The sequence below is a fragment of the Colobus angolensis genome, unplaced genomic scaffold (genome assembly GCF_000951035.1).
Source record: "Colobus angolensis palliatus isolate OR3802 unplaced genomic scaffold, Cang.pa_1.0 Scaffold35, whole genome shotgun sequence".
NCBI classification, from domain to species: domain Eukaryota; kingdom Metazoa; phylum Chordata; class Mammalia; order Primates; family Cercopithecidae; genus Colobus; species Colobus angolensis.
In genome coordinates, this window is record NW_012116821.1 from 9,775,720 (window position 1) to 9,791,425 (window position 15,706).

Here is a 15,706-nt window from a genome sequence, read left to right on the forward strand (position 1 = left end):
TAGGTTACAATAAATGTTTCTGTGACATCAATGAGCTCATTTGTGATCAGTAAATAGGAGCATGAACTCAGTGTAACATGGAGTTGTTCTGGCTTCTAGGTATGGACTCTGGAATAGCAGAAGTAAAATTGTAACTCTAAGGAGGAAAGGAAAGTTCTCAGTCATTTCAGCTCTTTCTTAGGGAAATAAAAGGAGTGCCCGCACCTGGGGCTCCTCCCCAGAGAGGCATACCCCCCGAGATTTGCATGATTCTGGGCCCTGACTGGTTGCATTTCCTCCTGTGCTCAGAGTTCCTCTTCCACCTGCTCTGCTCAGCACTCAGAAGCCAATAATCCCATTCAACTGTTTCTATGCATTTTTAACAACCCCTGAGGCGGCCTTCACCACATGATAAGTTGCCTGCCTAGGCTATCCAGGTTACCTCTAGAAGGACTATTCATGTTTTTGTTTTTGTTAGTGCTTTAGTTACAGAGATATACACTTTTTGAAAAGTTTATCCCTAATCTTATTTTTAAGTTTTATACTTTTTGAAAAGTTTATCCCTAATCTTATTTAACAGAACAACTCCATGTTACACTGAGTTCATGCTCCTATTTACTGATCATATACTGTAAACTCTTTATAATGAACAGTATGGCAGAATGCATTGTTTTTGAGGGACAGGTATCTTGTGTTATTGTAGAAGTATTGTACACTTAGTGGGTGCTTACTAAATGCTGACACATTATTTATTATTAATTGTCACAGGAATTTTAAAAAGTAATGCCATGGAATGACTGTATTAACAAGAAACCTAATTACAGGAATTGAGCAAGACCATTTGACTCTAGATGTTAGAATCTCTGAATGTCATTTTATTTTATTTTATTTATTTTGAGACAGAGTCTTGCTTTGTCACCCAGGCTGGAGTGCAGTGGCATGATCTCGGCTCACTGCAACCTCCGCCTCCGGGGTTCAAGTGATTCTCCTGCGAGTAGCTGGGACTACAGACGCCCACCACTAAGCCCGGCTAATTTTTGTATTTTTAGTAGAGACGGGGTTTCACCATGTTGACCAGGCTGTTCTCGATCTTTTCTGACCTCATGATCTGCTCGCCTCAGCCTCCCAAAGTGCTGGGATTACAGGTGTCAGCCACCGCACCCGGCCTAAGAGTCATTTTAATTTGTAAGATATGTTTACTGTTTTAGAGAGACAGAGGCTAACTTTTCATTTTCAAGGACTGCTGAACAATCATCTGTGAGTTCTTGAAGTTGAATACCAGGAAACTGTACTTGTTTTTCAAACCATTTGGCTACTGTAAGAAGCTGCTGGTCACAGAACGCACGTCCAATAAACTGCAGTCCTATTGGCAACCCTTGGTTTGAGAGTGCAACAGGGATACTCACTGCTGGCAATCCTGGGAAAAGAAGGAAGGTGATTAATTCTCCATTCTAATTAGCAGAGACCTCTTCCACTTTTCAGTGCTAATTAAGTACAATACAGGCTAAGGTTTAAAAAACAGCTAAAAATATTATGCTATATAATGCTTTTGAACTGTTTTGTTTACTTAAAAATATATCTTGGAAATCATTCTGTATCAGTTCACAGAAACTTTCTTCATTCATTTCTTATTGCTGTATAGTACTCCATTACTTGGTTTCACCATAATTGAGTAAACCAGTCTTCTATGATTGGGTATTTAGGTTGTTTTCAATATTTAGCTATGTTATACAATGCCCCAGAGAATTACCTTGTGTATGTATTTTTTTGATATCTTTGAAATTTTCTTAGATGAAGAGGAGATTGCTTCATCAAAGGACAAATGCACATGTAATTAGACATTGCAAAATTCCCCTGCAAAGAAGTTGTACCATTTTGAACTCCTACCTATAGCCTTGCAAACAGATTGTGTTGTTCAGTTTTTGAATTTTTGGCAATCTATTAGATGAGAAATTAGCTCAGGGTAGTTTTAACTATAGGTTTGGGCAGAGAAAGTACAAAATCCCAGAACATCTTGTTATACCATGAAACAAGTTTTCAAAAATTAATGGGGACAGTTTTAAAGGACACATATAACTTGAAGGGGCTCTTATTGGCCAAATTTAAGGCAATCTGAGCATCAGAAACAATACTGACAGTAATTGCTTACAATACATTGAATTAGAGAAAAAAAGGAAGACTCTTCTTTAGAGAATACTGCTAGCTAATAAATGTAGAAGGAATGATAGAATTAGTAAAGCCAGAATGTTGTAATTCTCTAGCTAATATTTCAAGGATGATCAATGAATGCTAAAACTGGGTTCAAGATTATTGGAAAATAGGATATTCACATGGTCTCAAAACCTCACCCCAGAAATTGCTTAAAAAATGATAAAAGGAAAATTGTACCTTTTTATAAAGGAACATCTAGCAGTTACTTCCTTAGCCAAGTGATCAACTTGGTTTCCAAAAATGGTATCAGTCAGGAAACTAATATTAACTGTTTCCTGACATGAAGATTATGTAGTATTTCTACCAAAAATGTTTAATTCAACCCAATCATGAGGAAGCAATCTGACAAATCCTGATTATGGATGGGACATCCTACAGCACAAGTGGACCGGGCTCTTAACATTTTTTTAAGTGCTAAAGATAAGTAAGAACTGTTGAACCAGAGTTCTACATCCAGCAAAAATAACCTTTAAAAATCAAAGGGAAATCAACACACTCTCAAAAGGAAAGCTATGATAAATTTTTCATCAGCAGAACTACGCTAAAAGAAAGGCTAAAGAAATTTCTCTAAATGGAAGTGACAAAATAAAGAATCTTGGTACTTCAGGAGGGAAGAAAGAACACAGTAAGCAAAAGTATAGGTAAATGTAACAGACTTTCCTTTTCCTCTTAAGTTTTCTACATTATGTTTGATGATTGAAACAAAAATTACAGCACAGCCTGATGTGGTTTTAAAGAAAAAAGAGAGGTGGGGTGATTGTTCTAGCTTTTAAAAAGATACCATAAACTAACGTAATATATCAGGAGGAAAGACAACTTATAAAAGACACTTTTGGTAGGACTGAGAAAATGTGAATATAAAGTACATTTGAATTATTAATCATGTTAGTTTTCTTAGGTATGACAATGGAATTGTGGTTCTGTAAGAGAATTTATTCTTATAAGATTTGTACAAAAGAATTTAGGGGTGAAGTGTCATGACATCTGAAACTTTCAAATGATTCAGGTAAAAACAAAGTTGTGTGTGCGTGTGAGTGTGTGTGTGTAGAAAGAGGAAGAGAAGGGCAAAGCAAATAAGGCTAAATGTTAACAAGATTACATCCAGGTGAAGGGCATATCAGCATTCATTATACTACTTTTTCAGCTTTTCTGTGGGTTTTAAATTTTCCAAAATAAAAGTTAAAAAAAAAACTACTAAGTGTGTTGTGTGTGTGTGTGTGGTGAGAGTGCATGCATGTGTACTGACGTGGTTTGGATCTGTGCTCCCATCCAAATCGCATGTTGAATTGTAATCCCCAGTGTTGAAGGTGGGGCCTAGTGGAAGGCGACTAGATCATGGGGATGGTTTCTCATAAACGGCTTAACACCATTCCCCTTGGTGCTGTTCTCGTGATAGTGAATGAGTTATTACAAGACTTGGTTGTTTTAAAAGTGTGTAGCATCTTTCCTCTTTCTTTCCTGCTTGGGCTGGGCCATGTAAGACATGGCTGCTTCTCCTTCACCTTCCACTGTGAATTTAAGTTTCCTGAGGCATTCGCAGAAGCAGAAGCTGCTCAGCTTCCTGTACAGCCTGCAGAGCTGTGAGCCAATTAAACCTCTTTTTTAAAATAAATTATCCAGTCTCAGCTATTTCTTTATAGCAGTGTCAGAACAGACTAATACATGTACACACACACACACTCCTAAGCATTCCAAAAGGATAGACTTTTGCTTTTAGGGAACCATCTAGCTAGAATCTTAAGTTGAAGACCAGAATACCTGCCTAAGAATTTGAAGAAAACCAGAATGTTCCTGAGTAATCCTCACCTGCCATATTTACAGCTTGTGTAAAAATATCATCCTGGGCACTTCGGGTTCTGTTGTCCTCTTTGATGAACTCCAAGTATGGTACTGCCTCACTCAAGGTGGTAGGAGTTAGCAAGACATCTACTCCAGAGTTAAAAGCATTTACAAAGTCATTAGCAATGAGGCGTCTCACTTTCTGTGCTTTGACGAAATAATTTTCATAGTTTCTGTGTGAAAAAAGTGGGTGTCGTTTTTAAGGATTTTTTATATTTTTCTTTTAATCAATTGTCTTACATTAGGCTTGATAAAGAACCATTGGATTTCCATTTTCTAGCTTAGAATAAAAAGTTTGGCTTGCCTGTGTAATACCCATTCCCTTCCCCCCGGCTCCCCAGTGGTGGGGTGTATATGAGACAGGAGTGTTTTTCTATCATAGACGCTACAGGGGAAAGTTTGGGGATGAAGCAGAGCTTAAAGGTGTTTCAATTAAGTTAGAAAACTGACACAGACTGTTGAGAAATCTTTGTGACTTTTCCCGCCCAAAACAGCCTGGGGCCTGACATCTTCTGCCCTGGGCCCCTTTCTCTTGATGTGGAAAGTCTGAATGCAGTATTTATAGACTTCTAAGGTTTTAAAATCCTGCATCAGGAAGAAAATCAGAAATACTGGTTGGTGAAATAAAGAGTTTAGGCATTGTTTAAAAAAAAAAAAACAAAAAAACACTGGATTCTTGGCTTTTATGAGGAGGCACCACTAAGATTCTTAACATATAAAAATGAATTCTCTTCCATTGTGCTGCCACTCTAAAAGCTTATATATATAAATTAATCAATCAGAATTCAGAATTCACTAGTAGATGCAATTCTACATGTATAATCTCAAAATATTAATAATTCCAGGGCTATCATTAAATGAGAATATTCATTGGTGAGGAAAGTAAAGCACATAGCAATAAATTACTTTCTAAAGGTTACTAAGACAGACAGCGGTAGACTATGCAGTATTTGAATTTTGTATTTTATGGATAGATATAGCCCAGGGGTAGAAATGTGAAATTCAAGAATGCTTATTTTACTAAAAAGACTGAAGAAAAGTGTAGACATAGGAGCAACCATAAGTCAATGATACTAAGAAAAGGAAAAAAAAAATCCTTTGGATTCTTCTGAAGCTGTTAGGAGAGGCTAGCAAGAACTCACTGTTCTAAACCTCAGTTCCCACAACGGTAAAAATGGATATACCTGCTCCAGTTTTATTGAGAGCCAAATAAAATACGATAAAAATGTGAAACATATTTTACTCTAAAAGGGTGGTACAGCAATATCATAGGTCCTTACTCTTATTTGACCACCAGGTCTACAGAGAGACCAATGCAGGCATCACATATAATTTACACACTGACAACAACTAAGTGGTTTAAACACCACAGACCAAAACCTGAATTTTATAAAGAACAAACACTGACCGGGCCTGGTGGCTCATGCCTGTAAGCCCAGCAATTTGGGAGGTTGAGGCAGGTGGATCACAAGGTCAGGAGTTTGAGACCAGCCTGGCCAACATGGTGAAATCCTAACTTTACTAAAAATCCAAAAAAATTTTGCCAGGCATGGTGGTGGGCGCCTGTAGTCCCAGCTACTGGGGAGGCTGAGGCAGGAGGAGAATCGCTTGAACCCAGGAGGTGGAGAATGCAGTGAGCCAAGATTGTGCCACTGCACTCCGGCCTGGTGACAGAGCAAGACTCCGTCTCAAAAAAAAAAAAAAAAAAAAAAAAAAAAGAACAAATACTTGTTTTCTATTAAATTTCTTCCTACTTTAAATACAGCTCAGAAGAAGAACTGCTTCCATCCAAGATGGAGTAATGGAGATGGAATTTACCCTGTGTTATGGTTTGAATGTTTGCCCCCTCTAAAACTCATGCTGAAATTTAATTGCCACTGTAACAGTATTAAGAGATGAGGCCTTTAAGAGGTGATTGGGCCATAACAACTCCACTGAAGAGGGAAAGTTCAGCCCCCCATGTGCTTTCCCTTTCTCTCCCTCCTTTTCTCCCCACCCTTGCTTTCTGCCATGTGTAGACATAGCAAGAAGGCCCTCACCAGGTGCTGGCTTCTCAGTGTTGAACTTCCCAGCCTCCAGAACTGTGAGCCAGTAAATCTCCATTCATTATAAATCACCCAGTCTCAGACATTCTGTTATAGCAGCAAAAATGAACTAAGACTGCTTCTCAGAATAGGGGATTAAAAAAAACAAAAAAACAAAAAAAAACCTAAGACACCCTGCCTTGTTAAACAACTAGAAAACTGGACAAAATATATGAAATGACCATTTTCAGACATTAGACAACAGACATTAAGGAGAAAAAGTTGTGAGAGAAGAAGAGATACAAATGAAGTAAGCCAGGCCAGGTGTGGTCCCTCATGCCTGTGGGCGACGCGAGTGGGGGGCGGGGAGGATTCCTTGAGCCTAGGAGCTTGAGACCAGCCTGGGCAACACAGGGAGATCCTGTCTCTACAGAAAATTCTGCAGTAGTCCTAGCTTCACTGGGGGGTGGGGAGTGTTGAGGGTTGCCGAGAAGAGCTTGAGCCTGGGAGGTCGAGGCTGCCAGTGAGCCATGGTCACACCAATGCACTCCGGCTTGGGTGACCAAGTGAGGTCCTGCCTCCAAAAAAAGAAAAAAGAAAATGAGATAGGCCCTTGGATTTCCCCAGCTTAATGCCTAGGGGCAGTTTTCAGGCCTCATTCCAGAGAGGAAGCTAAACAGTATGGGGGGCGGGGTAAGTTAGAGACAGAGATCTGAAGTTCAAGGAGGCAAAGGCAGCTAGAATTTGCAAAGCAGGGTACTGAGTAGGAGGGAGTGGCACATAGAGCTCAAGAGATCTGCAGGGAGATTCCTTGAGTCTTTGGCTGAGTACTGATCTATGAATGCATGAGAAGAAATTCCCAAGGCTGGGGAAACAATCCCCAAAAAGCAGTGGACCCAACAATTCCTAGAGCTCAAACAGGGCTGGAAATAGTTTGTGTTTCTAACAGCCAAAGCAAAAAGACTTGAATATATGCAACATCAAAGCACCACCTCAAAGTAAAGTAAAATTAGCCCTGGACTAAAGGCTGCTTTGGATTTATCTTCACAAAGCTTTAAAAGAAGACTTGAAAAGATCCAACAAATTCCAAGCAACTTTATTGCACCCTGGGAAAAAGCTGAACACTGTTTAAAGGAATATAACAAAAGTCTAGCAAATGACAACGTAAAATTCACAATATACAGACATGAAAAGAAGCAAAAAATATGACCCATAACCAGAGAGGGAAAAGGCATTAATACAAACAGATGCAAATGTGTTGAAATGAGTACATAAGAACATTAAAAGCTACCATAAATACATTCTTATTTTTTTTGGAGACAGAGTCTCCTGGGTCATTCCGTCACCCAGACTGGGGTACAGTGGCACAATCTCGGGTTACTGCAACCTCTGCCTCCCAGGTTCAAGTGATTCTTGTACCTCAGTGTCCCGAGTAGCTGGAATTACAGGCATATGCCACCCCACCCAGCTAATTTTTGTATTTTTAGTAGAGACAGGTTTTGCCATGTTGGCCAGGCTGGTCTCAAACTCTTGACCTCAAGTGATCCACCCGCCTTGGCCTCCCAAAGTGCTGAGATTACAGGCCTGAGCCACCGCACTCAGCCTAAATATGTTCTATATGTTCAAGATGGCAGAAGAAAACATAAAATAATGAAGAAATTGAAGGGATAAGAAGACCTACATGGAACTTCTAGAGAAAAAAATACAATATATAAAAAACATACTGGAAAGAATCCACATAACAGAAAAAAAGATGAGTGATTCTGAAAACAGTAATGGAAACTAACCAAAAAGAAGTAGAGAAGGAAAAAAGACTGGGGAAAAAAAAAGAATGTAGTGTCTGTGAGCTGTGGGACACATTAACACACGTGTGAAAAGAGTCCCAGACAGATGGAGGACAGAAAAAACATTTGAGAAAATAGTAGCCAACATTTTCCAAATTTGATTAAAACTATAACCTAACTGATCAAAGCTGCTTAACAAGCCCCTATGCAGAAGAAATATGCAGAGAACCACACCAAGGCACATTACAGTCAAATTCCTGAAAACCAATGATAAATAGAAAAATCTTAAAATCAGCCAGAGGAAAGATACATTACATACAGAGGAATGACCATAAGAATGACAACAGACTTCTCAGAAACTATGTAAGCCAGAAGACAATGGAACAAAACCTTTAAAGTACAGAAAGAAGAAGCAACCTATGCCTTTTTTTGTTTGTTTTTTAAAGAGATGGGGCTCTTACTCTGTCGCTCAGGCTTAAGTACAGTGGTGCGATTATAGCTCACTGCAGGTTCTCACTCCTGGGCTCAAGCAATCCTCCCACCTCAGCCACCTGAGTAGCTGTAACTACAGGAGTGCACCTGTGCCCAGCTTAACCTATATTTTTTAACCCAGAGAAAATATCTTTCAAAATTAAAAGCAAAATAAAGAGTTTTACATATAAACCAAAGCTGAAAGAATTCACTGCCAACAGGACTACAAGATATATTAAAGAAAGTTCTTCAAGTAAAAACAAAATTATACCAGATGGAAATTTACATCTCTAGAGCAGAGAGAAAAGCACCAGAGATACTAAATATGTAGGTAAATATAAATGACACTATTTTTCCCATTTTGGATCATTTTTTAAGAGAAAAATTACTATTTAAAGAAAAAAAGCAGAAGAAAAGGTTAAAAGACAAAAAGAACAGATGGGACAAATAGAAGATAAATAGCAAAAGGTAGATATAAATGTGGTACATAGGTAATATTTATGTCAATTAAAAATAAACTCTTCCTGGTCAGGCATGGTGGCTCATGCCTGTAATCCCAGCACTTTGGGAGGCCAAGGCGGGTGGAATCATGAAGTCAGGAGTTCGAGACCAGCCTGGCCAGTATGTTGAAACCCTGTCTCTACTAAAAATACAAAAATTAGCTGGGCATGGTGGTGTGCGCCTGTACTCCCAGCTACTCGGGAGGCTGAGGCAGAAGAATCGTTTGAACCCAGGAGGTGGGGTTGCAGTGGACCAAGATTGTGCCGCTGCACTCCAGCCTGGGTGACAGAGTGAGACTCCGTCTCAAAAATAAAAAATTAAATAAATAAATAAATAAATAAACAAACTCTTCCTGGCACATAAGTTGACTTCTTAAAATAAAAAAAGTATTCCAAATCCCATTTTTCCTATCACCTTTGTCCACCCAAGTTGACCCAACTTAGAACTGACTCAGGAGCTAGGGATACCAGCAGTACTTTTAACTTCCTTTTATCAGAACCCCCAAATGGTGATCATGAGAAATGCTTTCTGACTCCTCTCCTTCAATTTCTTTTTATGCTGTTACAATGACCTATATAATTCATCAACTTGTGCCCTGAGATAAACAATATGTTTCTAATCAGTAATATTTAGCAATAGTAACATCTTTAGTTTAGTAAGAGTTTTCCCTTAGAAAATTTCTTAGCAATATTTCATTTTCTTTTCGTACTCCAAATTCATTACAAACATCTGGTCAATATGGTAACAGTCTTTTAATCTGGAACATAATCAAATAGTATTCTTTTTTTTTTGAGATGGAGTTTCACTCTGTTGCCCAGGCTGGAGTGCAGTGGCATTATCTTGGCTCACTGCAACCTCTGCCTCTTGGGTTCAAGTGATTCTCCTGCCTCAGCCTCCTGAGTAGCTGGGATTACAGGTGCCCACCACCACCAGCTAATTTTTGTACTTTTAGTAGAGATAGGGTTTCGTCATGTTGGTCATCATGTTTCATCATGTTGGTCAAACTCCTGACCTCAGGTGATCTGCCCACCTCGGCCTTGCAAAGTGCTGGGATTACAGGCATGAGCCACCGGGCCCGGCCTCAAATAGTATTCTTAGAAAAAGTAATCCCGTGGCCTGGCATCGTGGCTCATGCCTGTAACACCTGCACTTTGGAGGCTGAGGTGGGTGGACTGCTTGAACCCAGGAGTTGGAGACCAGCCTGGGCAACATGGCGGGATCCCGTCTCTACAGAAAATACAAAAATTAGCTGGGCATGGTGGTACATGCTTGTAGCTTCAGCTACTAGGGAGGCTTAGGTAGGAGGATCACTTAAGCCCAAGAGGTTGAGGCTGCAGTGAGCTGAGATCACTCCACTGCACTCCAGCCTGGTGATAGAGTGAGACCCTGTCTCAAAAATAAAAAGTAATTCTAACTATCGGCCCTGAGAGGATGCACAGATAAATAAAATGATTTCTGCCCTTGAGGGCATGGAGAAAAACTCCATGTAATGAAGTTCTGCATTACAACCACCAATCTTGCTTTTTCACACTTCTCATACCAATCTTGCTTTTTCACACTTCTCATGTCCTCTTAGACATACATGGTGGTGTAGAAGATGAGGCTTGTTCACAAGATCGTGAATAAACTCATAATGAAGACAATTGAAGGAGGAGTCATAGTCATTTTGAATTCTTTCTTAGAGCAAAGACATACATAATATAAGGAAAAACTAAGTTGATTCAATACATTTTCAAGAAACAATACAACTCCCTGCTTAAGGCTCTAACAGCAATAAACCAATGTGGTAATACCCAAGGGACATTTAATGAGCTTAAATCCTTAGTGGCTTCCTACTTACATTCATCCCTTGGTGTCTGTTGGGGGTTTGGTTCCAAGACCCCTTTGGATACCAAACTCTGAGGATATTCAAGTCTCATATAAAATGGTGTAGTATTTGCATAAAACCTATGCACACCTCCTGCACGTTTCAAATCATCCCTAGATTACTTGTAACATCTAATACAATGTAAATGCGATGTAAACAGTTGTTATACTGTATTGCTTTTTAATTTGTATTACTTTTTATTGTTGTATGTTATCTTTTATTTTTTGAATATTTTTGATTTGTGTTTGGTTGAATCCAAGCTTGCAAACCCCACAGATATGGAGGGCTGCCTGTCATCTGTACCAATCGTTTAGCTAAAGTACCAGTATTTCTTTTGTTTTTGAATACCAGGACCCAAAAGTACCATAAACAGGTCTTTTCTAATTCAAATCATAAAGATTTTGTTTCTTTACCAAATATCTTGACTTATAAGACCTGATGATAGAGACATGTTACTTGAGGTTTCAAGAATGAAGAAAATTCCTAAACGAGTTGTCTTACTCTTTTAATAAGAAAAAGTTTCCTGAGAGAATTCTTCCTCTCACCACATCATTGAACCCTTCTCGTCTGGTTGCAGCATACATGGCTTCAGTGGACACATCAATGTCACATCTGTGACCTGAAAATAAGATAAGGGTAAATATTACTTGAAAGGAAGTAAAGTCAGTAAAGTTTGGGCTAAAGCCAGGCCTAGATTCACTTTATTTATTTATTTATTTATTTGAGATGGAGTCTCACTCTGTCACCCAGGCTGGAGTGCAGTGGCGTGATCTCAGCTCATTGCAACTTCTGCCTCCCTTGTCAGTGATTCTCCTACCTCAGCCTCCTGAGTAGCTTAGATTACAGGTATGCAGCACCATGCTCGGCTAATTTAGATTCACATTTTTGTGACCAATATTAAAGTTTAGGGAGTTGCCCTTAATGGTTTCTTTTCCCTATCTGCCTTTTGACTGACTGATCATGGAGAGAGAAGAAAAGAACCAAGAAAGAAACTCCATTTGTTCACTCCCTCATTCATTCATTCAAACATTTATTGAGCTCCTACCATGTATCAGGCACTACATTAGTGGGATTGAGCATACGACAACAAGATACTATCCCTTCAAGTTATTCACAGTCCTGAGAGGCAAACCAAACATACACAGATATTTATGACAAATAGTGCAAGTCTAAAATGACAAAGGTAAAAACTGACTCACTGATTAACTTTTCAGAATCATTAACATTATCTCAAGCATTAACTTTTTTGTCACTAATAAGTGAACTTTTCAAATGTTTGCAACAACTACCTTAAAAATAAAATAACCCAGCCATCTTACCATATTGTAGCCCATCAAATCTTGCCATATTCGATGCCACTTCCGATGTGCACAATACATGGTAGCAGACAATTGAATAACTGGTGTGAGGAAGGGATACCTCAAGTACTTTGGCCCCCTCAGACTCAAAGAGGTCAGCAGCTTTGGACCAAAGAGACTGTACTTCACTTGATAATTCTGGTACAAGATATTCCTTACAGGAAAAAGTCAAGATACAAAATTGAAACTGTATAGATCATTTCATAAAAATTTGTACTTCATCTGTATAGATGATTTTATAAAAATTTGTACTTCAGGACCTTTGGTAATACATTAGAAAATATGATAAAATTGCTAGTAGGTAGCTAGAAAGACTGAATCCATTTAAGAGTTTATGGTATGACAAAGCATAGTACTAGATACTATGATCTGGATATAACGACATTAAAGATTGGAGATCTAGTTGGGGAAAATATTTGTTAAATGCTCATTATGTATCAGGTACCTAATAGCATATCAGTATATATCAGCATATATGCTAATTGCTCATGTATCATGTACCCTGTTAGATGATTTTCAAAGGTTCTCTCATGTCATGCTTTTAACAAGCCTATGATCTAGATATTATAATCCTTCATTTTGTTAATGAAAAATCTTGACATAAGAAGTTACTTTCCTAATGTTAAATAGCAGGTAAGTAGAGGGTCTAAGATTTCAAACTGGGTCTGTTTAAAAGCCTGTGCTCTCTATAAATAAATTCTTTTTTTTTTTTTTTTTGAGACGGAGTCTCGCTCTGCCGCCCAGGCTGGAGTGCAGTGGCCGGATCTCAGCTCACTGTAAGCTCCGCCTCCCGGGTTCACGCCATTCTCGTGCCTCAGCCTCCCGAGTAGCTGGGACTACAGGCGCCCGCCAAGTCGCCCGGCTAGTTTTTTGTATTTTTTAGTAGAGACGGGGTTTCACCGTGTTAGCCAGGATGGTCTTGATCTCCTGACCTCGTGATCCGCCCGTCTCGGCCTCCCAAAGTGCTGGGATTACAGGCTTGAGCCACCGCGCCCGGCCTAAATTCTTAAAAGAAGGCACAGATACTGCCTTTTTTTTTTTATTTGAGGCAGGGTCTTGCTCTGTCACCCAGGCTGGAGTGCAGTGGTGCAATCATGGCTCACAGCAGTCTCAGCCTCCTGGACTCAAGCAATCCTCCCACCTCAGCCTTCCAAACAGCTAGGACCACAGATGCATGCCACCACACCCCACAACTTTTTTTTTTTTTTTAACTTTTTGTAGAGATAGGGTCTCTGTATGTTGCCCAGGCTGGTCTCAAACTATTGATCTCAAGCGATCTTCCTGCCTTGGCTTCCCAAAGTGCTGGGATTACAGGTGTAAGCCACTGCACTTGGCCTTACATATATTACCTTAATGGAAGATTTTAAATAAAGTAGTATTTCTCTATAGCAGTGGTCTTCCCTGGGGGTTACTTTTGTCTCCTTTTCGCTAAGCAGGAGACACTTGACAATGTCTGCAGACATTTTTGGTTGTGGGGTTGTGGTTTTGGTGGTGGGGTACTACCTGCATGTAGGGGTAAAGGCCAGGGATGCTACTAAACTACATCTTACAATGCACAGGACAGTCTCCCACAACAAACAGTTACCAGCCCCAAACACCAACAGTGCTGAGGTTGTGAAACTTCATTGTTCTGCAGGGTAACTTATCTCCCTAAAAGATTTAAAGCAGTAATATATTGCAAGCCTTAATATTTTTAAAAGGTTACTAATTTAACATTATAACATTCATGTATTCATTACTCAATTGCTACTGTAATAGATGCAGTAGTAATAATAATAACAATAAAGATGTTAACATTTTTTGAGGCATTACTATGCAAGGTATGGCTTTGGGCTAAGTCCTTTCTTTACATTAGGGATTAGCAAACTATGGCCCATAGGCCAGATGTGACAAGCCAGCTGATTTTTTGAAAATAAAAGTTTTATTAGAACAGAGACACACTTTTTCGTTTACATATTGCCTGTGGCTGCTTTCTCACTATAATGGCAGAGTTAAGTAGTTATGATAAAGACTGTATGGTCCACAAAGTCTAAAATATTTACTATCTTGCCCATTACAGAAACAATTTGCAGACTTAACATGACCGTCTAATCGATCCTCACAAATCTCTCTTAAGTCAATATTTTTATTATTCCCATTTTACAGATGGGGAAATTGAGCTAAAAGAGATTAACTCACATAGTCAACTCATATGATTAATAAAAGTGGCAGAGCAGAGATTCAAACCCACCCAAACCGCCTCCCAAGTCTGTGCTCTCTCTTCAACTTGACAGTATTTCTATAAAGTAATGAAAGGAAAAAGTTACCTTCGGAATTCCTATACATAGTTTGCTCACATCTGCCAAACTGGGAAGCATGAATGGTTTATTAATAGGGTCATGTACTGTGGTAGAGTCCTTGGGGTCAGGTCCAGCCAGTGCACCTGTAAGGAGCAATACTTATGAATGGCAGATATATTGTTTTATAGAGAAACTGTTGCAAATGATATAGAATTATATAAATACCCAACACAATTGCTGCATCATCCACACATCTGGTTAAGATCCCTGGCACATCCATCGAATTCACCAGGGGAATGAGACCATGACGGGAAACTAAGCCATAGCTTGGTTTGAAACCAACAAGCCCACAGTGGGCAGCAGGATTTCTGGTCGATCCTCCTGTATCTGATCCTAAAGCCCTGGAATTTAAATGGAATTATCTTTAGAAGAATGATATATCTCTAATTATATTTGGAATCTACCCTTTCAATTGTATATTTTTAAACTGCATTTGCCTCTGATTACACAAAAGTAACACATGTTCATCTCAGAGAATTCATAAAGTATAGAAAACTTTAGGTACTCAATATTCCAATACCCAGAGGAAAACAATGTTAACATTTTGGTATATTAACTTCAAGTTTTTTTAAAAACGCATTTTTTTCATCGTTGAGATAATTCTGTAATCATGAGTTTCCATCCCTTTTTTAACATGAGCCTTTTACTATGTCATTAAAATTCCTGAAAATGTAAAGTATATGTCATATTCCATCATATAAATTGGTGATTCCTGGTATTTTAAAGTCCATTCTCCTTTCAATACACATATAAATCTTGCACTTTCCTCTGATGTTGATATTGAAAACAAATCAAATTAATGACAATTTTACAGTATGATTTTACAGACTAAATATGCCCCTCCTAGAAATTCAGATACAGCCCTTTGCTACCCACCCCATTTAAAATCATGGATAGAGATGTATAATAATTTACTTAAACACTTACGTTGTTTCTAACTAGAATAACTATTTAATAAATAACTTTGTAACAAAAATCTCTGAACATAAATTTTTGCTTATGTGTGAGTACTTTCTAGGCTAGCTTCCAAGAAATAGACTTAGTGCACATAAATTTCTGATATATACTGTCCAATTACTTGTCAGAAAGATTATGCCAATTTATATTCCCAGTTGCAGTGAGTCAGATTGTGTTTTAAAGTTTCAGTACCATCACTGAGTACTGGGAATTTTTAAAATTGTTAGTGTGATAACCAAAAAGTTTTTATTAATGTGCATTTCAAATAATTTTGCACACTTATTTATACATGCATTACTCAACTACAAAGTGACTGTTCATTTCTTTACCCAGTTACCTACACAGTTTATGTTGTTCTTATTTTAAAAAAACAGAA

The 15,706-nt window shown here is 38.6% G+C and overlaps 1 protein-coding gene across 3 annotated transcripts in view; it reads right to left on the reverse strand.

The window, feature by feature from the left end:
* Positions 1-841: 841 nt before the first annotated feature.
* The window catches only part of QRSL1 (glutaminyl-tRNA synthase (glutamine-hydrolyzing)-like 1), a 38,238-nt gene continuing 23,373 nt past the window's right edge, over positions 842-15,706 (reverse strand). For 2 of the 3 annotated variants that reach the window (XM_011952856.1, XM_011952857.1), the window contains 6 exons: positions 14,539-14,714; positions 14,341-14,456; positions 11,996-12,188; positions 11,178-11,295; positions 3,997-4,202; positions 850-1,396 (listed from right to left, as the gene is read on the reverse strand). In XM_011952856.1, coding sequence (XP_011808246.1) covers positions 1,176-1,396; positions 3,997-4,202; positions 11,178-11,295; positions 11,996-12,188; positions 14,341-14,456; positions 14,539-14,714 — 1,030 coding nt within the window. In that variant the 3' untranslated portion in view covers positions 850-1,175. Of the gene's footprint in view, positions 1,397-3,996; positions 4,203-11,177; positions 11,296-11,995; positions 12,189-14,340; positions 14,457-14,538; positions 14,715-15,706 lie in introns of all 3 variants that reach the window. The other variant, XM_011952858.1, reaches the window with a different exon arrangement.